We start from the raw sequence: 12,169 nt of genomic DNA, 5'->3' as shown, positions 1-12,169 counted from the left end.
GCGGAGCAGGCTCGAGGGGCCAAATGGCCTATTTCTGCTCCTGTTTCTTATGCTCTTATCTAGGGAAGCTGGGCGACACACAACAAACAGCTAATCGCCCATCATTAATGCCTTGCAATGGTGGGTGATTGGACAAATTGGAAGTTCCATTAACTTTTACTCCATGCCCCAACTATCAAGAACCATATAAGAATGGGACATGGTGGCAGGTCCGGCATTGCAGTCGACAAGAGCCTGACAAAGCTCCACCTAGAGGAGGACGTCCCACCAGATGAGTCAAGTGCCCCGCGAGAGCTGATCACTCTGCCGCCTACACTTTGATTCCTTGGTTCAGAGGCCGTATGCAATGCTTAATGCTATCTTTCTGCTTGTGCAAACTCTTTTAATGCTGTGTGCAATGGTAAATCATTAAAGGCAACTTTGATTAATTAGAGTTGTGCGACTTTCTTAATGAAATGCTCATTAACCCTATGCTTGTCTGTCAGCCTTTCTATCCATGCCTGTACATTTCCTCTTATACCATCTTTGTGGGATCTTGCTGTGTGCAAAATATTTGCCACATTTATGCACATAACAGTTTGTGAAACTTTTTGGGATATCTGAGAGACGAGATTAGATGCTGTATAAATGAAAGTTTCTTCTTTGCAATGAACTCTTAACACGAGAGTGCTCGATTCTGACACTGGGTGCCAAAGTTTAAAAAATGTTCCACCCACAGCAAAACATTAAACAAATTCAACCACCCCCATTCCTAAAATAAATTCAGCAATGATGAACCCTTTAAGCTCTGGGGAGTAATTGTTCAGCCCTAACTGCACACCGTGTTCGAATATATGACTCATAATAGCTGACACACACAGAGCAACAACACTTCTCAAGGGAAGCCAGATTTTAATGGACATATATATCAACTTTACTAAATCTGGTAACATTAAGAGCATATTATTTATCAATTTATCAGAAATCAGAGTTATAATATCTGAACCACACGAGCATGTTAACAGTGGAATATTATGGGTAAATTTGGAAAATAATGATTTTTTTTTTTACACACCAGTACAGCAGACAAGTAATACAATGTACTTGGAACGCGCTGAACGAGGACAGAACTGGATGAAGTAAAGCACTCATTGGAGGGGGGGTGCAGGGTCAAGGTACATTTCAGCAACCAAACTGATCTGGAAATGGTTTTTATTTTCTTCAGAAGCATTGTGCTAAAGTGAATACCTTTCACCCGAGTTCCACTCTTGTGGCTGGACAGCAGTCTAAAATGGATTACGCTTAAACTGTTCACCACTCCCATTCTGGGGCCATGCAGGAAACCTTTCCCCCAGCCTGCATCAATGAAGATCTGTAACCATCCTTTAGGAGGTGCACCAGCATGGCCTGTGTTAATTCACCCTCTGATTGATTTGAGCCTAGCAGAAGCTTGTTGCGTTCCCATGCCACCATAATGTGAGACTGAGAATTTGCAAGCATCTTAATCCCTACTAGGCAACCAAAACAACTCTCGGACACTAAAAGCCATCCAAAGGAAATAACAACTTTTAATACAGGGTTCACAGCAGCTGTTATAGACTGCAGTGTGTGCACTTATGCACTGATAGAAAGCAGCAGTACACTGGCATCAGATTAAAGATCAGCGAGGACTGAGATGGGAACTGTTTGGCCACACCAGAAGGGATGTTTTCATTAGAGTGAAATGGCTGTTGTTTACAAAAGCTCCGATTATCGATGGAATCCGTTCCCACAATGCTGTTAAGTAAGGATATTCTTTGTAACGGTTTATGAATCGCTAGGCTACTTCAGAGGGCAATTAAGAGTCAACCACTAGAGTCACATATAGGCCAGGCCGGGTAAGGACCTTTCCTTCCCTAAAGGATATTAATGAACCTGCTGGGTTTTAATGAAGATCCAACAGCTTCATGGTCACTTGTTTTTTTTCCTGATACCAGCTTTTTATTATAGATTTATGTTTTAAACTGAATGCAAATTCTCAAACTGCCATTGAACTCATATTCTCTGGATTACTAGTCCAGTAACATAACCACTAGACGACAATGTCTATATTCTGCAAAATATATGTGGCCTGTTATATATTTGTCACTTAAGGGACTGTGAAACTCCCATCAGTTCCCTCAGAATATATGTTCGTTCATCCTCTGATTGGAATGTAAAAATCTCATAACCCATCCAATTCCCTTCTCTCCTGAATGTACTGAGTCTGCCTCTTTAGTTCGTGGGGCTCAGTATCTCACACACTGAGCCGCCTGGAGGGTTCACTAAGGGCTGGTCTCCTTACAAGATGTGGCCGAGATGGTGTTTTCTTCCCGTGGTAAGGTGTCTAGCCTCCGTTCATTACCTTTGCCCGAGAGAAGGAACTGTACTGTGCGTGCGGTGGTGGCCTGGACCAACGGGACACGGAACTTGTCTTCCTCTCAACCTTCACTTTTGCTCTTTCCAAAAAAGTTTGGTTGGCCTATTCCAAATCACCTGTGGAGTTTCCATAAAATAATAAACTTGGTTTAAAACTGCAGCCGGATTAGCAACTGGGAGTCATCTACCACTTCAGATCCTCACTTCCCATTGCAGAGAAACCCACAGCATACAAGCACTAAATTGTGGATAGGTACTAATGCTGGTTTAGCCACAAAACACTTGTGCTTTACACTATAAATCAGCCTGGCACTCCTGAGCAAATCAACAAACCCATTTAGCCCAAGATAACAAACAGAATGGGCTGAAAGATATGTCGAATGTGCGTTCTCATGCAGACAGTGCTAGGTTTGCATGACACCGCTTGTCCTCTCCAAGTACTTAATAAAGTTAGGACAGTATTCAGTTTTGCTCATTTGGGATATGGCGAGGGGAGGGAGTAAATAGAGAAGAAACTGTTAAAACGATACAGGAAGGTACTTATCTTTGTGCCGACAGTATCTTCTCCTGACTTCCCACAATGGGAGATTGCCTCACTGGAGATTCCACGCTGAAGTTAAGTACTCCAATACACCACCATAACATAGCGTGCAAGCTCTGAGAACTAAATGATATAGTGATCTGTACTTGCTCAGCCCCGACTTCACCAGAGTGCTCCAGCTGGTGCCACAAGAAACCCTTGATGACTGTACAGAGAAGTAAATCACTAGAGTTACAGGGACACAACAAAACTGAAACAGAAAATGGTTCAAAACCACCGTGAAACATTTTTACACAGAAATAGGTTAAATGCTCTAGGAGATAAACCCGCTGTGACGTTCCCCATCATGTGGTGTTTTTGAGTATTGAATACAGTGCATGGTACATGCTTGCACTGCTGAGGGTAAGGCTCCAATACAACATGCACTGCTGGTGATCGACAGAGATTACAATCACCACGGTTGTTTCAAACTGGATTGTGCACAATAGTCACAGAATACTTAATGATAACTCTTCAAACTGCAACATTACGGATATGTAATAACAACTAGCCCCAGTTAATAGGGATCAAGGTGCCATGAAAAATAGCGTAGCCTGGACAAAGAATATACATTCACTTGGGCTGAATCAAGAGAAATTCTCTAAATTCTGATCCTCATTCTTGACTCTCTAAGCCCAAGCAACCACTGGAGAGAGACACATATCGTGTACTGACGCAGCCAAAAGAAAAACTCCAATTGATACTGATGCAATAATCAGCCACAGCGATACACCTAAACACTAATTCCACCCACTAAGCCACCCCAACCCCACCACCAGATTGTCAACAAGACAGTATATGCAAGGTTCACTCCCCTTGATTCAGTATTATATACACTTATGTCAACAAGGTATGAACGTACGACATGTTGTATCTGAAAAAATAATTGCAATTATAAAGAAAAGACTGGCGGCAATAAGGGTCAGTCAATGCATCGCCATCAAAATACAGTGACCAGCATTTCAGTGAGACCTTGTCGTCTGGTTTACCACACCACTGTTATCGTTTTGACAAACAGTTTATTGAGAACGGTGACGTATTTAAAATAAAACGCTTCTGATAAATTGCAACAAATACAAATAATCTACAAAAATTGGGCACCTTGTACGAGGACAGTGCAGGCACAGTGTAGGATGCTGTTTACAACAAGTGTAACTGCAAATAAAAGCCTTAAAATTGGAGTCACTTTTTAAGATGCAACCCTCCCACACCAAAGTGAGAAAGTCCTCAAGTTTCAGCAGCGATACAACATACCCGCCCAACAAGTTTCAGGAGAAGTCAGGTGTCAGCGGTTTCAGCAAGAGGCACCGTCCCCTTAAAGACAGCAGGACTCTGCCAATCACAGGACTGACACAGGAAATGGCAGCGCATTCACGGGAATGTCTGCATGAAACTGTTGGAGAACCTGCAGGATTTTTGCATCCGAAACGTAGGGGCCTCTGAAAGGACATTTTGTACAGATTTGATTAAGTACAACTTCAGCAATTGAACTAATTCTTTAATGGGGGAAAAGTATGTCCAGGGGGTTAAATATTTCATGTCTCAGTACTTTCCCCATGACGTACCTCCCCCGTTTAAGACACACCCAACGTTTTGGCCATTCCCCACATTTGTAGCATCCTGTGGAGATTAGCACGGTCCCTGAATTTCCTAGCCCAATTATACATCGAGTCCAAAGCAATTATTAAAACAGAACAAACTTGGCACAGAACAAATATTTTGGATGGAATCACATCACTCTGAGATAGTGGTCTGAACAGTGGTTTTATAAAAAGAAAAGCAAACAAATGAAGAGATTTCTGGCACCAAAAATGACTGGGGTTGTCACCTTCTATTAAACGTATACAATTGTAGGTTTCACCATTTAATCAGTGCATTTCCATTAAAAAAAACACCAAATGTAGATTATTTGTATGATCCATTTCTTGTACGCACTGATAGTGATATTTGCTGGGTGGAGTGCAATAAGACGGGTACTTCTACTACGATTGGGCAGCTGGTTCCGAGCTTCAGTTTTTCAGAAGAGTGTCGTAGACTTGGTAGACGTAATGTGATACCTCTGGTGCTCTGCATTTTAGAGACAGCTGGAAGGGAGGAAGGAAACAAAACATTAATTGATAGTGAAATATATGCTGGGGGCACTGTTCAGGGAAATCTTTAGGTTCCTCAGCAGCCGTATTGATGTATTTCACTGAGGCAGACACTGCAATACCAGAGAGAAAATAAAAACCCAGAATGCCAGAACCCAGAAAATAAAAAGAGAGAGTATGCTAGAAATTCACAGCAGGCCAGTGAGCATCAGAGAAAGAAAGATGGGTTAATATTTGTATGAAATTTTTCATCAGCACTCCACCCTAAACAGTTAGATTCCGACTGGCCAGCAGTGAATTTCCAGCACAGTAAAACACATTTACATTTATAAAACGCCTTTAACGTACAGGAAACTTTGTGATATCCGGCACCGACGGGACCGGCGTGTTGCCGATCTATCAAAACTGCCGGACATACAAAGTTAATGTTGAAGCATACGGAGGTTTTCATCTCCGTATCTGACAACAAACACTGTTGCTTAGCAACAGCTTCTAAAGAGTCAGCTGCAGCTGCAAGCATCTCTAGCTGAAGCTGTTGCTATAGCTACAGACCTTGACTGGGAAAAAAAAAAGAACGAGAACTAAAAAAAACTTAATAGAAAACGGCTCCTGATTTTTGCCGTTAGATCGAGTATTCCGGACATACAACCTCCGGATAAACCAAAGTTTCCTGTAGTAAAATGTCCCAAAGCGCTTCACAGCAGCATTATGAAAACAATTTGACACCGAACCAGATAAGGAGATATTAGGAAAGGTGACCAAAAGCTTGGTCAAAGAGGTAAGTTTTAGGGAATGTCTTGAAGGAGGAGAGCGAGCAAAGAGGTTTAGGGAGGGAATTCCAGAGCTTAGGGCCTAGGTAGCTGAAGGCACAGCCGCCAATGGTGTTGCGATGAAAATAGGGGATGTGCAAGAGACCAGAATTGGAGGAGCGCCGAGATCTCGGAGGGTTGTAGAGCTGGAGGAGGTTACATGGAGGGATTTGAAAACAAGTATGAGAATTTATTTATTTATAAAATCGAGGTATTGCCGGACCAGGAGCTAGGAGTGATGAGCGAACGGGACTTGTTGCGAGTTAGGAAATGAGCAGCAGCGTTTTGGATGAACTAATAATTACGGAGGGTACAAGGTAGGAGACGGGCTGGGAGAGCACAGGAATAGTCAAGTCTAGAGGTAACAAAGGCACGGATAGGGTTTCAGCAGCAGGTGAGCTGGGGCAAGGACAGAGACAGGTGATGTTACAGAGGTGGAAGTAGGCAGTCTTGGTGATGGAGAGGATATGGGCTCGGAAGCTCAGCTCGGTCAAATAGGATGCTAAATATTGGCTACAACATACATTCACTAGCAATCCCATGGTAGATCAGATATTTATACTAAACTCATCAGTACTTGTCAATTTGACCAATTCATAAATATAGTCGGAACTAAAGTTTCTCCTCAGGCTGAAATGTGAAAGTATGACTAGATCCCCAGTGTAACAGCAACAATGTCCCCATTGGTTAGAGTGCCATGTAAAACCCAGTTGTAATCATGTAAAGTGCTGGAGATACTGTTCAACGGATGCCAGAAATCCTCCAGCTCAGAAGCCCCAGCTGTGCAGCCTCACCATTTATAGACTGCTCTAGCTCTGCAGCTCCTGAGGTGCCCCGAGATAAATCACCTCTTCAGGTGGGTCTCCGTGCCGCCAGAGGCCGCAATGCCAAAGCTGGAGATATTGATGCTACCAATTGAGTGCTTCAAGGTAAATGCAGCAGAAAGGAATCGCGACGAGCGCACCGAGTCAGCTGTTCTTTTTAAGGATTACACTTCTCACATCAGGCAGATTCCCTGAGCTCTGCAATTACTTTCAGCAATAGACTCAAGCTTTTGAATTTTAGAATAATTACCATTAAGCATTTGAATGAAAAATAACTGGCCATTTACTGTAAGTGCGGTTGTCAGTCAGTATTTTCATCCAAAGCTGTGCTGTCAAAAAAAACCTCGCTACTTTCTCCAATATTATGATCTTAAACTTTGCAAGTATAAAAATTCCAAAACACACCAGATTCAGCTCATTTCACCAGTTTCATCCATCTTAAATCCAGGACATAGAAGGGAACGCGTGAACTTTGGAGCACCACAGAATACTCCATTAGTGGAATTGAGTAAACAGTAATTGACTACAATATTTATTTTTTAAATTTCATTTTGATGCAGAAATTAACAACCATCACCATCTAAATGGTTTCAGGTTGTCAGAGTGGCTTGCTGTGTATGTATAAAAGGGCAACCACAAACACCAGATACCAGGAGCAAGAAAGCAAACTGCCACTCTCCCAGAATTGGGCCGATTGCTCCACTGAATCTACACACAAGATGCTACAGTCCCTTGAACCTGATTCACTGTAACTGGAGATCATCACCTTGCACCGCCCGGGGTAGGCTCACCGCCCGGGGCAGGCACACCGCCCGGGGCAGGCACACCGCCCGGGGCAGGCACACCGCCCGGGGCAGGCGCACCGCCCGGGGCAGGCGCACCAACATCTCTTCTTTTGGTCGGTCGGGTGTCTGACACTTTTAGAAAGAAATGATCATACTTAGAAAGAAATGATCATATTTAACAGTCACCAAATCAAATATCTTCAATTTGCCTAATATGGGTACTCTTGGATTTTAACTGGCTAAACTGCACAGCTGTTTGGCACAGAGCTTCCTTCTGCAGAGTCAACCAGGACTGTTGATAATGTTAGAGACAAGGTTGGAGATGTTGTCTATGTGCCCAGAAAAAGAGTCTGAGATGCTGGACTTTACACTTATAAATTGATACTCACAGACTACACACAATGATGTGAAGGCTGCGGGAGACCTCACGTTACAGTTGCTGAGCTCAGTAGTAGGATAATCAACCCTGATCTTCCTAACTTCACGTTACAATAACAATTTGCATTTATATAGCACCTTTAATGTAGCAAAACATCCCAAGGCACTTTACAGAGCGCATAATTAGACAAAAATCGACACCAAGCCAAAGGAGGAGGCATTAGGACAGGTGATCAAATGCATGGTCAAAGAAGTAGGTTTTAAGCAGCGTCTTAAGGGACGAGAGTGAGGTGGAGCGAAGGAAGTGAGCCATGCACAAGAGGCCAGAGTTGGAGAAATGCAGAGTTCTTAAAGGGTTGTAGGGATGGAGGAGGTTAGAGATATGGAGTTACAATGGTAGGTTATTATACCCTCAGCCAATAGTCATTACTTCACATCTCTTCCATGACCGTTACCCTCAGTTTACACTAACCTACATCAGCCAATGGTCATTCCAAAGACTCTGCCTCAATGATATTAGTGGGTGAAAGCTCCATAGTGGGTTTCAAGACACAATATAAGCGGTCTGTCTCCTTACATGTACAGACAAGGTAAACATATAGTTGTCACAGATTTATCTACTAGAATGTCAGAACTATACAAAAAAAATCAGAAAACTCTCTTAAATGACGTCAGTCGGTACCAACCATGCAAGGTGCCTTGGAGATCGGAGCGGTTTGTTGACATTCTCCAGATACAGCCGGTTTCAACAATTTCTGGAGAAAAAGTTTTTTTAACCACAAAACAGAGTCCTCAATACAAAATGGATTCCTTAATACAACCTTTCCTGCTAGCATCCCTAACAAGGACCACCCTATATGTTAAGGTGGTAGAGATAACTGGAATCTACTGGGTGGCATTCCAGCCTCCAGAAATAGGTCCACCCCCCCAGTTCCATCAATGAGTCAGGCTAGCTAGTCAATGGAGCGTGGTTGATCCTCCTGGATCAGGTATCGGAACGGTGAGCCTGCAAGGTAATCTATTTGGTTCCAAACTCCCATCTCCAGGTTACCTCTCTCTCAGATACTGCTATTCTCCTACAGGCATTTTCCAGTGCGCAGAGGTGGTTGCCAGGTCCTTTTGCTTACTCCTTTCCTTCCCCATATACCTCTCTTGCTTTATCCGATTTCACCTCTCTCTTTCCTCCCACCCATTCAGTTATTTAAAGCCCAAGCATGGTGTATCACCTAACCAGTTCTCTATTTATCTTGTGTTCTCGACCTTGGTGAATGCCTGCATAATCACAGAATCATAGAAATTTATGACACAGAAGTAGGCCATTTGGCCCATCGTGTCTGTGCCGGCCGAAAAAGAGCTATCCAACCTAATCCCACTTTCCAGTTATTGGTTGGTTTGTATCCTTGTAGGTTACAGTACTTCATGTGCATATCCAAATACTTTTTAAATGTGATGAGGGTTTCTGCCTCTACCGCCCTTGCAGGCAGTGAGTTCCAGACCCCCACCACCCTCTGGGTGAAAAAAGTTCTCCTCAACTCCCCTCTAGTCCTTCTACCAAATATTTCAAAATCTATGCCCCCCTGGTTATTGACCTCTCTGCTAAGGGAAATAGGTCCCTCCTGTCCACTCTATCTTATTTATACACCTCAATTAGGTCTCCCCTCAGCCTCGTCTGTTCCAAAGAAAACAACCCCAGCCTATCCAATCTTTCCTCATAGCTAAAACTCTCCAGTCCAGACAACATCCCCGTAAACTTCCTCTGTACCCTCTCTGGTGCAATCACATCTTTCCTGTAATGTAGTGACCAGAACTGTAAGCAGTACTCTAGCTGTCGCCTAACTAGTGTTTTATACAGTTCTAGCATAACCTCTCTGCTCTTATATTCTATGCCTTGACTAATAAAGGAAAGTATCCCATATGTCTTCTTAACCACCTTAACTACCTGTCCTGCTACCTTAGGGGATCCGTGTATATGCACTCCCAGGTCCCGTTGTTCCTTGACACTTCTCAGTATCTTACCATTTATTGTATATTCCCATGCCTTGTTAGCCCTCCCCAAACGCATTACAATGGGCTGTGGCCTTTCACCTAGCCGCCTTAATTTAAAAATAAACTCCTGAATGCGTGTACATATTATTAAACCTACAGTACTTCTATAACTGTGCAACATTTATTGCACTAATGTCATGGCCTTAGCTTTTTCTCTCTCTCTTTCGGATGAGATGTTAAACCAAGGACCTGCCTGCCGGCGCAGGAGGATATAAAAGATCACATGGCACTATTCGAAGAGGAGCAAGGAGTTCTCCCGGTGTCATGGCCAACATTCCTCTCCCAATCAACACCTTAATAATAGATTATCTGGTCATTCATTCATTTGCGGTTTGTGGGACCTGGTTCTGCTCAAACTGTGCTGCATTTGGCTATATAACCGTGTCTGCTCTTCAAAAAAGTAATCCTTTGATATTAAATTACTTTGGAGTATATTGAGGATGTGATAAGGTGCTACATTAATGCAAGAACTCCCTCTGTCAAGACACCCAATGACCGTGCTCGGGATTCAACCACTTTCCATTTCTGGCACATTCCAGAGGAAGGTATAGCGTGGTTAGATGTAGACCGTAGCTCCTTATTCACTGTCCTAACCTCAGTAGAGCACCCTCTACTGCAGGTGTGATATTTCTCATATTAATGTCCATGTAGCATCGGAGTTAAAGCAACAATTAATAGCAATTTTGTGCTGTTTGTCCTTGCCCACTAGTTCTGGAGGTGAAAGGCCAGAATCCAAGCCACTGAGCCACCCAGTATTGTCAAACATATATAGTTAGGTTACTCACGGCAGATGCCTTCTCTACAATGTGCCTAGTTTATTTCACATTTGCATATGCCATCATAAATTCTCTCCTAATCAAGCCAACACCAATCAACAAATTTGAGAGAGCAGTAATAAAACACAATCTAAGGAGACTTTATTACTTCAATACATTGTATAGATTTTTTTTAGACTTTGAGTGCGGGTGTATGCAAATACACACCAATGTAGTATGAAAATCCGATTCCCCACTCAATGCGCTAAACCCAGAACTTGCGATCTGTCAAGTTCCGACTTTTTAAAAATGTGTTTATGGGATGTGGGCATCGCTGGCCAGGCCAGCATTTATTGCCCATCCCTAATTGCCCTTGAGAAGGTGGTGGTGAGCTGCCTTCTTGAACCGCTGCAGTCCGTGTGGTGAAGGTACTCCCACAGTGCTGTTAGGGAGGGAGTTCCAGGAATTTGACCCAGCGACAAATGATCTGCACCGACGGGGAAATCAGAATTGCTGGTGCAGAGTTGGGCTAATTTCCCACCAACTGCCCAGCAATCACACCTGAAAATTTTACAGCTGATGCAAACAGAAACAGGGCCTCCTGACAAATCCAAGTAATTTTAAAAGCTATGAGAGGCCGGGAATGGAAGCATTTTAGGATTTTGTCTATAAAACGTATTTACTGTCCATGAAAAGTTCGGAGGAAGCGGTTGCTACTTTGAGGGTTTTATTGATTTTTTTCATCTATGTGGAGCATAAGCTTAAAAAAAAATCCGTATAGAAAGTGAAGGAAAGGAAAAAAAACAAACCCTCATTACTAGAGAGCCTTCCGGGATTTAATGTGCATAAACATCTATATTAGAAATAATGAGGCCTTCTGTTTGCTGAAACAGATTGGAGCACCGGCCCACGTGAGCCCAGGTACACTTCCGCACATAGTGCGCCCCTGGGATCCGTGGGCCACTACGCTGTCCTTCACTCCGCAGCGTCTGACAGCAAGTTCTCGAAGGAGGGTCCCTATCAGGTAAGTGCGCATTCCCTTTGGATGCCGGCAGTGTAATCCGTAGTTACACCGCCGACCGCAAAATCCAGGCCAATAAATCTCCTCTTAGCTTTTTCTGCTTCAGTTGAAATAGTCTCAGTACCTCAAGTTTCTCCTTAAAACTATAAATTCCCATCCCTGGCACCAGCCTGGTGAATCTATGTTATAAGCTCTCTATGGCTTTCATGTCCTTTCTATGATGGAGCACACAAAACTACACACACTACTCTGTGATCTAGCAATTGTTCTGCATCATTTCATCGTTACTCTTCTACTCTATGCCACCATTCATAAAACCAAAAATTCTATTGGCCATTTTTACTGGGGCTTTATGTATCTGCACTCTCACTTTCAGGCAATTGTATATTTGAACCCCTAGGTCACTCTGTTCATCTATACCGTTCAGCATCTATCCAATCAATATATGGCTCAATTCCGTGTTTTTTTTTCTTGCCTAAATTTTTTCTCTCATGTATTCACGCCT

General features: G+C 43.1%; 1 protein-coding gene across 1 annotated transcript in view; it reads right to left on the bottom strand.

Moving 5' to 3' along the window:
• Positions 1 to 871: 871 nt before the first annotated feature.
• Positions 872 to 12,169, bottom strand: part of ap2b1 (adaptor related protein complex 2 subunit beta 1) — a 253,409-nt gene continuing 242,111 nt past the window's right edge. Inside the window, exon 22 of the mRNA XM_085964236.1 lies at positions 872 to 5,040. Within this exon, the coding sequence (XP_085820362.1) occupies positions 4,966 to 5,040 (75 nt within the window). The 3' untranslated portion in view covers positions 872 to 4,965. The remainder of the gene's footprint in view (positions 5,041 to 12,169) is intronic.

Source organism: Somniosus microcephalus, chromosome 22 (genome assembly GCF_052327205.1).
Source record: "Somniosus microcephalus isolate GS21.2 chromosome 22, FLI_Smic_1.0, whole genome shotgun sequence".
Classification (NCBI taxonomy): domain Eukaryota; kingdom Metazoa; phylum Chordata; class Chondrichthyes; order Squaliformes; family Somniosidae; genus Somniosus; species Somniosus microcephalus.
The sequence above is the reverse complement of the archived record's forward strand: the minus strand, read 5'-3'. Positions and strand labels throughout refer to the sequence as shown.